We start from the raw sequence: 12,969 nt of genomic DNA on the forward strand, positions 1-12,969 counted from the left end.
TGCATGTCTGTAACAAGTTACTCAGTCTCTGCATCTTTCTTAGCTATAAAAGAAGAACAAAATTGGCATCTGCTTCACTGGTTGTTATGAGGGTTGAGATAAATACATGGCAAGTGCTTAGCACCTCACCTCACCTAACATGTTGTAAGTGCTCAGTAAATGTCTGCTATTAATATATAAGCACTTAGCAAATACATGCTGACTGAATGGCTCTAACAGGGAGGAACCAGTCAGCAAACAGAGAGCTGGTTGCTCTAGAAAAGTGTGACCCCTATGCTGAGCAGAAAGGAGGAGGCAGAAACCTGGAGACCTTGAGCACAGACAGATGGAGCATTATCAGGGCACCTAAGGTTCTGGCTGAGGGGGAAGAAAAGTGGGCATGCCCGAGGTTTCTCAACATGAACAATTTATTAGAGTCTTAGCTGGCTGCTTATCTCTTAGTTAGAGCATGGCGCTAATAATACAGTCTTATTAAGTCAGTCAACAAATATTTATCGAGCACCTAATATGTGCCAGGAAAATAAGACATTTCTTTTCTTGCAGTTAATCAAGAGTGCATGATCTAGGGTGTGTCCTCTCCTCTCCATATCTTCCCATCAAGCCATTATAGTTCAAGCCTCAATGGCTTCTTGCTTGAATCGCTGTCATTATCTTTTAAGTAGAGCTCTCATGCTCACCCTGATCTTTTCTTTAGCAATCTATACTGAGCAGAGTTAGCTGACTTTTCTAAAGAAATATTTTCTTTGAGAAATGGCTCCAGATTGCCAGGGTGCCTGTCCCACTCAAGTGTCTCACGCCTCCAAGTGTAGTTAGGACATAGTCTTCCCTGAGTCTCTGGCTTGCAAATTTCTTTTCATCCATTAAAAGAGCCAACTCAGATATCAACGGAGCATCCACAGGTTTTCCCACCCCATAGCCACGAAACAAAGAAATGCAGAAACTGCTTTCTTGTTTAAATAGAATGAATTCAGGGTAGGGGGTTATTTCCAGCTTAGAGGCAAACTGAGCAGTCAGCCAGGAGACAATGAGGTGAACCAGAGATGAGCTCGGACAGGCAAGAAGCTATCACCTCCCATACGCTGGAGGAGCAATCGGAGGAAGTTGCCACAGACCACAGGCAGTGATGTCCAGCTGAAGCCGAGTGTGTGGACATGTCTAATGGTGGTAGAGTCACAGTGAGACCCAGATGCTTTGAGATGTTAAAGATACCACTCTGGGCAAAGAAAGAACAGGAGTGATACCTTGAGTTTCCCCTCTCTCTTGTCCTCCAGTCTGAGGTGCAGGGGGTTCCCTACTCTTGCCCCCAAATCAGAGCAGGGCAGAGGAAGAATGAGGGACAGATCCACTTAGTCCATCCTGAAACCCACAGGCAGATCATCACTATCTTTTCTGCATTCCTCTAGCACTGATGCTATCTTTTTTTATAGACCTGATCCCATTGGCTGTCATTTCTCTGTTTACACATCTGCTTTTTTTTTAAGGACTTACTTATGCATACAGAACTGGGGCACAGACAGAGGTGCAGGGGCAGTGAGAGGCTTCACCAGAGACAGAGTGGGGAGCAGAACAGGCTGACTGGCGAAGTACACTGCTAAGGGGAGCAACAGGCATGAAAGGAGATGCCTGCCATGCCATGTGGTCACCTCCCTGGCTGGGGACTGACCTTGCCCTGTGGCTATTAGCTTCACAGTGCTGTGCTTTAACCAGCTGCACCACCAGGGAGGGCCCACAAGTCTGCTTCTCTTAATAAATTGTGGAATTCTACGGGATAAGAAAATGGCCTTATTTGTCTTGGTATCCCAACTCCTGGCATAATTCACAATACATAACGGACTCCTGGGATAACCTCCAGTTAGCTCTCCTTTCCCATCTTCTTGTTTGATTTCCCTACCTTGATTGTCTGAACTCTCAGTACTGCAGAATAAAGAAGAAGTTTGGAGTCTATTCAGCTCTCTGCATCTATAATCCCTCAGCCTTGTTTTTAAATATTCCCAATAACAAATCACAATAATTATTTATGCTCGGCACACTATCAACTTATCAACCTTCTACCTTCCCATAGCCACGTGAAAATTATCCGTGGAGATTCCCCCAAATCTTGAGATATCTTCCCTCTACCACCCAAGGTGTTTCTAGACCACCTCTCCCTGTTGTTAATCAGTGTGTGCTCAGGGTAAACAAACTAATTTTAAAATCAACTTAAGCAAAACATAATTAGGAAGATAAATTAGCTGCCCCCCAAATTGCATAATGAGAGCCCAAGGAGAAATTATTTTTATTATCCACCATTTTTATTATCTGTGTAACATTTTCTCTTCTATCACTGCAGATGGTACTTGGCTAACAGCGGAGGGAAATACCACAGAACTTAACTTCTGACCTTGATGGTCTGTACAATGATTAGGAGGAGAAACACTGGCTGTTTTTGTTTTTCTTATCTTCAATTTATAATACAAGCTGGTGGCATAGCAAGGGGGAAGAGAGGAAAAGACCCCTATAATTATAGTCAGACAATCAGGGTTCAACTCTTGGTTCTGACTGATTGCTGTATAATCAAGTTAGATAGCTTCTGAGAAGTAACTTTCTTCACAGGTAAAATGAGAACAGTGACAAAACTCGGAGCAGTCACAATGGAGCGACGAACCTTACCATGTGGGTCTAAGAGCTTCTTGTAAATTAAACTTTCATCTTTACCAACGCTCATGAATTATTATTATTTTTTACATAAGGAAACAGACACAGAGATTAAGTAACTTACTGAAAATGAGCGTGATTTTATACACTGAAATAATTAAGTAATTATATGAAGCATGTAGGTACTCAATTACTTTTTTCCTTCGCAAGTCTCCCTACCCCCTCCCACCCCGTTACCCAACCAAGTCAACTAAGCTTCATAGAAACTCAGTTTTTTAGTGAAGCTCTTTGGTCAAGAGGTTAGATACTTCACTCCTAGCACTGAACTCAATATACTCCGTGCTTCAGTTTCCCTATGTAAAAAAAAAAAAAAAAAAAAATCAGACTATATTAGCAACAGCCAATTAGTAGTCTATGAGCTTAACTTAGTTTGTGTTTACATTTTAAACATTTACATTACACACACACACTTCAGACGGTTCTGAAGTGTCCATCTGGCCACACCTGCTCTGATTCCTGCAGGTCAATGTTACTTTAAGTTGAATGTGACTGGCACCTTTTACAAGAGACAAATATCTCCAACTTGCCACAGTCCCCGTATCTAACAAAATTGTGCCAATATCTAAGTCTACACACTCTGGACTCAACCGATGCTAACTGCTAGGTCTCTTCCTACTCCCACTGAGAGCCCATGACTCCCTGGCACTTGGAAGCATTTCCTGGATGGAGCATCTACTCACTGTAGGGCAGCACCAATTTTTAGTGAATGGTGTGATCATCTCAGGTTAAGTGGATTTATCCCCTCTTAAAACTGAAAATCCTGCACCCCATGAGCTTCCTTGGTCCTAAGCCAACCAGGTTGGTCACCCTATGTGTCATGACACAGATCACCCCTATGGTGGCCCTGTCACCTGGGGATGAAGATGCCATCCTGGGCCTCTGTGCTCCTGAGTCTCTTCAGGCAACGATTTGGTGCTTAAGGGTATGCAGGTAGATTTGTGCAGGTCATTGTGAGGGCCTAGATTAGGTTTAGATGGCTGGTTCTCCCCCTGTACGGCCTTAGGTCACTCCGTCTCTGGGTCTCTCTGCACTGTGTTCAACAAATATTTACTGGTATTACAATGGTGGATAATAAGAGCTAGGTTCTTGACCTTAGAGAATTTGTATCTTGAAGAGGATGCATACAGTGAAGCAAGTCAACAATACCTGATAAAATGTCAGGCGGTGATAACCAAGAAGCCACTGACATGTACGTGACAGCAGAGGCCACAGCCCCATGGGGACCTCGGGCTGGTGGCGCCAAGAAGGGCCAGAAATGAATCCAGACTCCGCCAGCCTCCTGTTTTGAGTAATATCAAATTCTTAATTCTGAACCCTTGGGATTTTTTGATTCCCTGGATATATGAATTGAATGTTTCAATTGCAAAATGTTTCTCCCCCATTTAAAAGCAGCTTTATGGCGACAATCCATATCAATAGCAAATCTGGTCCTCATACAGATGGATTGGAAATTTATCAAGTCAAATCCACCCAAATAACAGCACAAGGGTTGAGAAAAGAGAGGCCAAGCTTATTAGCAAATTTGACAACATTTTATTCAAGGACCCATGTGCTAAAATGAAATGCAGAAAAATAAGTGAATAAATATTGGCCAATACCTGCCTCTCTCCTCCGGAGAGCTGTACACTGACTGACTCAATGAAGGAATAGCCACTTTATAACGAAGGGACACTGTTACAGTATGTCACTCACTGCCCAAGTAGGTATTGAGTACCCACTATGTGCCAATCAATAGTTACTAAAACTAATCAGAGAAGGTGATACTTGGATCTATTTATTTGCATTTAAAATAAACCTTGTTTTATTTTTATGCTTATAAAATAAATTGCTCCTCATAAATTGAAGGTTCAAAAATAACAAAAGCCATCCTTGGACTCAGGTTTTTTTCAGCCTAGGCACTACTGACATTTGGGGATGTGTAATTCTTTATTGTGGGGGCTGTCCTGTGCATGGTAGGATGTTCAGCAGCCTCCCTGGCTCTCCATACTAGATACCACCAGCAACTCCTACACCCTGTGTCAGTAGGGTGTCAATGCCTCCAGCTTTGTAAATGCTGGAGGAGTCACCAGTGCCTCCCACTGGAAACTGCTGTGTCAAGCAATTCACGTTGCTCTCAAACATAGGGTTCAGTAATGAAGGACTATGGAGAGACCCCCTTCCACTATCTCCCATTTAAATAAAAAGGTGAGTTCCTCCTGGAAAAACCTACGCACTTCCTTCCTTGATGCCAAGACACCAGCCTGCCAGAGAAAGGCAGTGCTATTCCACTGCCTTTCTGGACTGGAAAGACAAGGACGAGATAGGGCATGGGAGGGAGGGGCAGGCTGGGCGCTGGTGAGGGGATCAGTGAGCTCCTGGAGCTTATGCTCTGTGCTGTGCGTCATACTGCCAATTCAAGCCATGCCCCAGGCCTGTACTCCAAATGAGCTTTGCTAACAAGCTGGGAGAAAAGCTTTCCCTGTGGAACATTACACACCCACATGCAAGTTCAACAGTCTGCGGCTTTTCTAACCCAGGCGGATTACAACTGTGTCCCCATGCATCCTGAGTGCTGTTTTGAGCAAATCTCCAAAGCTGGGGGCAGGACATGCCTGCCTGTCCACGCCCAGTTATAAGCACTTTACAAAGAGCCCTTTGTACACAGCCTAATCTAAGAGGGAACCAATGGGCAGGCTTAGCAATTCACCCCCAGCTTTGGCGGGTGCTTTAGAATAAAAGCTAGTTGTAAAGAAACAAACATTTTCAGTTGATACAAAATGTCAGTGGGAGCCCAAGTCAGGTACAACATTTATAGGTACCTGAAATCTGAGTCTTGGCTGCTTGGATCACAAGGAAATTATTCTTGTGTATTACCACTTAGTAGGCAATTCAGGTGTTCTCAATCACAGAGCTGGAGGAAGAGGGAAAGGGGGAGAGAATCCAGCTTCTACTTTTATTCATTCACTTCCTAAACATTTATTTGTTTCCTTATTACCAGCCCGCTAGTATCCTCTATACCTGGAGAAGTTAACTTTAGATGGAGCCTTTCAAAATTCAAAAAAGAAAAAGCTCTTACAGCCATTTGGTCACAAAAATGAAGGGTCAGATACCCACCCCAAAGGGGGTACCACTCCAAGCTCTAGATGCTTGTCATGATGTTCTACTGGACAATTTATTTAGATTTTTTTGCATTTTGCAGATGAACTGCAAAACAGGGTTTTTACATAAAATCTTTCAGTTTTTAAGCATAGGCTAAAAACTTAAAATACAACCCTTCACAGACAAAACCAATCCAAACTACTACTTGAAAGAGGAAGGTCAGGCTCTACTTCTTGCTGGCAGTGAGACCTTGGGCAAGTCATCTAACCTCCCTGTGCCTTATGTTCCTCGTGTATAGATGATGAACATACTATAGAGTTAAACGAAGAGAATATAAGCCTGATCTATAAAAGCTCGATAAATGCGTGCTATTATTTTCACAGGTCATCAGACACACTCTCCTAGTAGTAACCAGTTTCGTCAGCTCTTTCCATTCTTTCTTGGGCCATCACTGTCAATTCACTCCCTCTCTGATCACCTTCCCAGTTTGTCAAGAGACCCAATACCACGCGTGCCTACCTAGTCTGAAAGCAGATCTTCAGCTAGGACTGGGGTGGAGAGATCTGTGAGGGGAAGTTATCTTCAAAACAGAAGGGAGACAAGTCAATAAATGAGTACATCACAGTTTTGTGGAACTGAGTTTAATGCAGGAGACAACTCAGAACTGTCCCACATTTAAGTCCTACTGGATGGGAAAGCTGGGGCATTCAGCTATGCTGCCCTGATCTCATTGGTATAGAGCCACAGCCAACCCAGAGGTGTTCACTGTTTTTAAATTATGGGTTGCTGCCAACACACAGGTAAGAATTTCCTGACTTATAGAAAGCAAAGGCAAAACGCACTCAGATGCAGGCACTCTGCACAGCTAAGAGGAAATCTGGGGGCTGAGGATGTAGCTGTGGGATCATAGCTCTGCGACAGTGCCTCTAGCAGAAGTGTCTGGAAGAATCAACCCCCACATGCTCAGAAACGTGTCTGAAGAAAGATTATAGTGAGAGCTATTTTATCATTTTAATTTTTCCAAGGAACATGTGATTGTCAGGATTAACTACAACGATCTAAGGGGAGGTCTAAATTTAAAAAAAATCCTATTCATAAAGCATAAACAGAATAAAATGCCTAGGGATAAATTTAATTAAAGTGTAAGACGTTTACACTACCAATTACAAAATACTACTAATGGAAATTAATGAGGATTCAAATAAATGAGAGACATTCCCCATTTGTAGACTGATTCAATACTGTTAGGGTAGAAATTCTTCCCAAACTGATATACATATCCAAACAATCCCCATCAAAGTCCCAACTAATGTTTTATATAGACACACTGATGCTAAAAGCTTGTGGAAATTTAAAATTATGGAAATATAAAATACAGTCCAAATTTTTTTTAAGAAAAATCTACCTAAAATTAAAATTTACTATAAAGCCACATGAATCAATATTGTGTGGTACTAATGCCAGGATAAATATATATGAACAACTAATTTTTGGAAAAAGTTTGAAAATCATTCTGTGGGACAGTTGAGTTGTCTCCTGCATTAAACTCAGTTCCACAAAACTGTGATGTACTCATTTATTGACTTAAAAAGTACATATTTCATTTAAGAAGGTAAACTAGTAAATATGTGGGAAGATGTTCAAGTCATTAGTCATTAGGAAAATGTAAATTTGAACCATGTATACTAACTGGAATTGTTATAAGCAAAAGAAATAATAGCAAGCATCAGTGAGAATGTGCAGAAACTGGAACCTTCCTACCTTCCTACACTGTTGGCAAGAATGGAAAACAGTGCCACCATGTTGGAAAACAGTTTCATATTTTCTCTGAAAGTTAAACATGCATTTACCACACAATCCAGTGATTCTACTCCTAGTAATCCATCCAATAAAAATAAAAATATATGTCCATTATATAGGAATATTTATAGCAGCATTACTCATAGCAGTCAAAAAATGGAAACAACCCAACTTCTGTTAACTGGCAAATAGACAAGCACAATGCAGTACAATCATACCAGAAATACACTATTCAGCAGCCAGAGTGAATTTTTGAAAGCGTAACTTAGATTGTTACTTTTTAAATACACATTTTTTAATTTCATATTTCACAATAAATGATTTTTCCCCTCAGGTATGGTTATCATAGTTCTCCATAGACTTGTGATTTTAAGGTTAAGTGTATAAGAAAACTGCACCAACTTGGTAAGAGTTTAAAAATATTTAAGATTTTCTACAGGGAAGAGGAGGAAGAGGCATCACAACGTGGAAGGAAGAGCACAAGGGACTATGAGGATGGTTCATGGGTGAATTGATGGCGGGAATTTTATGAGGATACACCTGAGAGGAGAAAGCAAACCGTACAAAAACAAACAACTGTAATACACAACATATATACACACATATAATAAATATTTTTAAAAGAATAAAATATTTAAGACTATAAATCTACATGGTGTTATATTTTGGATGCTATATAAGTCATTCTGCAGCTGACAACTTGTTGCTAATCGGTTGACTCACCTTACTGTCTAGTGAAGCAGCATCTGGATTTACGATTGCTCCACTTGCCTGAATCCTCATCTCAGTTCCTCCAACTCCTGGGCCTGCTGTATGTGAGGGACTCCAGCTTCTGTAGGGTACCCTGTCTGCAAAGTCAAAGGCAATAGGAACAATGTGACAAGGATCGAACACGAGCAGGTTTCAATCTGTCTTCGTGGGGCTCTGGCCCCGGCTCTGGGCTGCTGGTGCTCCTGTGTCTTCCCTCCCTGCCTACTTGCTTATGGACTGCAAAGGCCTGACTGGCATTGGGGCTGCTTGGAGGCTCATGCAGCTGTAAGAGCTTTAGTTTCTTGCAGGTCATCAATAATGCTACCTCCAGTTCCTTTCTGTACCACCCGCTACACAGGGAGCTCACATGGCAGCAGCTACTTCAACACCAGCCAGCAGGAGGGGGGCTTGTAGAAGATGACTTACGCTCACTTAATGCAGCCATGGACACATAACCACATATATCTCATTGTCTTGGCCAAGTTCTACTAGTTGAAAGCAAGTCACAGGTCTCATTCACACTCAAGAGGTGATTCCATAAGGGATAAAACTGGAAGGTGAGGAATACAAGGGCTCCCCTAAAGTCTGCCCATCACAGAAGAATCTCTGGTCCTCAATTTGTGTCCCTCCTACATGAGAAGTACATTCCCTCTTTCCCAAAGTCCTAAAGCCTCCCATCATTCTAACTTCTACTCCAAGTCCAGATTCTCATCATTTAAATCAGGTCCAGGCATGGATGCTGTCCTTGGGTAGTTTCTATCAATCTATAAAGACCAAGCTACCTCACCTCACTCCTAACACACAATGGAGAATGGAGCAGTGATAGTAAAATATAGACATTGAAAGGGGACGGAGGGGAATCAGAAGGTGAAAAGGAGTTACCAGTGCAAAGTAGTTTTAAATTCATTCTGTCAAACTCCAGTTAGGGTTCCCAGCTTGATTTCAAGACCCAGAAGTAACTACCATAGCCCTTGCTCCTGCCCTCTGAGCCATCTTTATTTTTTTCATTAAGGGTGGCACATGGTTGCCCTCCTGCTTCTGTTGGTAGAATTTTGGTGATTTGATAGCTTCCTTTCATCTGTACTGTTGTTTTTTTTTTTTTTTAAGATTGATTTATTTATTCATACAGAACTGGGGTACAGGCCAGAGATGCAGAGGGTGAGAGGAATCACCAGAGACAGAGTGGGGAACAGAACAGGCAGATCTATGAAGTACACTGCTGAGGGGAGCAGCGGGCGGGTCAGGAGAGGTCTGCCACGCCATGTGGTCACCTTGGGGGCAGGCGGGAATCGAACTCATGCGGAAGTGGCTTTAGCTTCTTAGTGCTGTGCTTTAACCTGCTGCGCCACCAGGGAGGGCCTCATCTGTACTGTTTTAAGTTTTAAAAAGCTTTTCCTTTAAGTTGGTGGTGTTTTATTTTTCTGTTTGTTTGATTTTTAAGATTTATTTTAACTTATGCATACAAAAGCTGGTATGTGCATCAGAGGTGTGGGGGTGAGTGGATTCGCCAGAGACAGACTGGGAGCAGAACAGGTGGCTTGAGTGAAATACACTATTAAGGGGAGCAGCAGGCGAGAGAGGAGAGGTCTTCTGTGCCACATGTGGGTCAGCTCCCTGGCTGGGGATTCAACTCATGCTGCAGTGCCTGCCTATAGCTTCATAATACTGAGATTTACTTAACCCTGCATCACCAGGGAGGCCCAAGTTGGTGATGTTTTAGAGGGAAAAAATTTATTAGATCTTTTGTGGGTCTCTTATGAGTTTCCCTTTACACAAAATCACATCCAAGTTATTAAGAAAAGGCCCTCCTCTATATTGGGTTTCTGCTGAGACGGTTAAAGGAAAATTCAGCAATGCTTCCCAGTGGCACAGTAGGTACATGCGGCACTTTTGCAATCCCTGGAGAAAGCCTTTTGTGTGACTTAATACTGTTCTGCTCCTTTAATCTTCTTCAGGTTTCAACAAAATCTTGTACAATCACTGCCTGTGTTTCTCTCTAGGCCAGAGCTTACCTCTATGCCACACACTCAGTATAAATTCTTAATTTTAGTATTTTTTGCCATCTGGAGACAGAAAAATTTCAAAATCATGAACTCGTGTTTCCTTCTTGTTGAACAGTTCTCCCCTCGATTTATTTCTCCCAGTTTACAAGGAACAACCAGAAGTAACAGGTGGCCCTGCAGTTCAACATTCTGCCTCGAATCTTGGCTGGATAATCAAGTCCATCACTACTTGCTCTGCTTTTCACGTAACTGCAGAAACCAACTTTACCAAGCTTTCTGTTACTACCTTTGATTTCCAATAACATGATTCTTCTTCCTCTGCTCCCCCATGTGCAGCATCCTCCAAGTTTGAATTTCTACTCCCAGTCTCAGGGCAACCAAGGCTTCCTCCATCTTGCTCCTCAAAATTTTCACACTTTCAAAGTCACTCCCACGTTTTAGGTATCTATTATCAGCAATGCCCATTTTCAGGTACTAAACTATAACATCAAGTTTCTAAGTCTAACTGATTAAACACACTGGAATTTGAAGGATGATAAAAGGTTTTGTTGGCCCTCCCTGGTGGTGCAGCAGGTTAAAGCACAGCACAGAGAAGCTGAAGCCACTTCCGCATGAGTTCGATCCCTGCCTGCCCCGGAGGAGACCACATGGTGCGGCAGACCTCTCCTGACCCGCCCGCTGCTCCCCTCAGCAGTGTACTTCATCGATCTGCCTGTTCTGCTCCCCACTCTGTCTCTGGTGAATCCTCTCACCCTCCGCATCTCTGGCCTGTACCCCAGTTCTGTACGAATAAATAAATAAATCTTTAAAAAAAAAAGATTTTGTAGATTTGCAAGAAAATTTCAAACCTCTATTATCTCCAACCTGAGCTACTCAAGAGATATTTTTTGTTTGAGAAAATTTTTACATCACCAGGAAGGTAAGGAAGTAAGTCTCTTAAAAATACACAGCATGACTCCATTCTCAAGAAAGTAGCACAAAATTGGGAAGAGGAACAATAGTGAATAAATACTTTATGACAGTTTGAATAAAAATAGTAAGTTTTGTAACCATCCTGATGATTCACTTACACGATTCTGTTTCTGAAGGCCTTTGAAGCATTTAAAAGATACAACTATAGGTGTGAGTGACTTTAGACCACTCAGTGAGTACAAATTAATGTTTAAATGTCTGGGAACATATAATTAATTCATAAGCTTTAATTTTTTCTAGTTATACAAAGAGTGTTTGAATATTCTGATGAATACTATTTAACCTATTTCTGTAATTAGTAAATCAAAGACTAAACAAAGCACAAATTGTAGTGACTGTGCCTCTCGATGATCAGAGGCGGATAAAGAACTTAACTGGGTGGAAGCGCTGCAGAGAGACTGACGAGGCAGGCGACCTGCAGGAGGGACAAGGAGCCAGGAAGCAGCGGTGTCACCGGGTTGTCTGGATGGCGACAGTGCAAGCCCGCTGTCCTGACGCCCTCTAGTGGTTCAGACTGCAAAGCACACCTTTCCAGAGCACAAGGAGACAAAGGCTTGTTGCTAGCTCGCCTCACTTTCTGCTCTCCAAATTTCCTTTTATTAGCAAGACGCTCCGCCACCATCACCAAAACAAAACAAAACAGAACAAAAAAACAAAAAACCTCTAGAAATGCCTCCACCAATTTTCTTATGAAATATTTATCCAGTCTTTGCACAAACAATTCCTGCGTCATTAGGTGCTGCAATCCACTTGGGAGTATCTGTAGCAACTGTGAAAAGACTTCTTTTCAGTTGACACTCTATCCCTGCAACCCGCACTCACTGGTTCTGCATGTACCCTCTGGAGCTGCACAGCACAATTCTCATCTCTTTTCCATCTGACTGCACTTCAAATATTTGAAAGTTTCTTGTCCCTACAGCACCGCATCTCCCACTCCCAATCCCACAACCCCAACTTACATTTTCCAGACCAACACACAAATTCAACTGCTCCTCATTTAACCCAGGTTCCTATGGCCCAAAACAATGCATTTAACGACTGCAGGTGGATGCCTGGGTCCTGGGCTAACATTCCCTGCCAATGACTAGCGAGCTCAGGAACCTCCAAAACACCCTCCTCCCTTCTGAGATGGAAGCTGGGGAGCTTGAAAGAGCTCTGCTCCTCAGGAGGGGACATCTAACCAGACCACATTCCTTCTACTGCAGATCAAACTCACTTTCTCACCTATTGCCCTACGTGGACACAGAGGGAAAAAGACTCAGTGTCCAACTCACTCCTAGTTTGAAGGCTGATATTCAGTCTACTCACACCTCTCTTCTCTGAACCAAAGCAGACTTTTCCCTGAAGGGCTGTTTTTCAAAACCTTTCATCATTTGCTTTGTCTCCACTGGCTCCTTTCCAATTTCTCCAGAACATCCTCTACTTATGTGCCCCAGGACTGAACAGTATGTTTTAATGACTGATATTGGCTATAGATTAAGAATTATGCTTGTGAAAATATTTCCATTATAACACAGTTCACTGTTACAAAGATTTATATACCTAAGGCGCCCCTGACTGGCACATAACAGGTTACGTTTCAAAACTTTCTTTGTAGATCAGTTACTTGACATTTGAGCACATTTTTCCATAGGGAAAATCTTATATCTGGTACTTGGGCTCCCAGCCCAGC

At 42.4% G+C, this 12,969-nt stretch overlaps 1 protein-coding gene across 1 annotated transcript in view; it reads right to left on the reverse strand.

Moving 5' to 3' along the window:
• Nucleotides 1-12,969, reverse strand: part of PDE8B (phosphodiesterase 8B) — a 256,270-nt gene that overhangs the window by 216,148 nt on the left and 27,153 nt on the right. Inside the window, exon 2 of the mRNA XM_012721817.1 lies at nucleotides 8,296-8,420. Coding sequence (XP_012577271.1) covers nucleotides 8,296-8,355 — 60 coding nt within the window. The 5' untranslated portion in view covers nucleotides 8,356-8,420. The remainder of the gene's footprint in view (nucleotides 1-8,295; nucleotides 8,421-12,969) is intronic.

Source organism: Condylura cristata, unplaced genomic scaffold (genome assembly GCF_000260355.1).
Source record: "Condylura cristata isolate star-nosed mole 26May11 unplaced genomic scaffold, ConCri1.0 scaffold00007, whole genome shotgun sequence".
Taxonomy (NCBI): domain Eukaryota; kingdom Metazoa; phylum Chordata; class Mammalia; order Eulipotyphla; family Talpidae; genus Condylura; species Condylura cristata.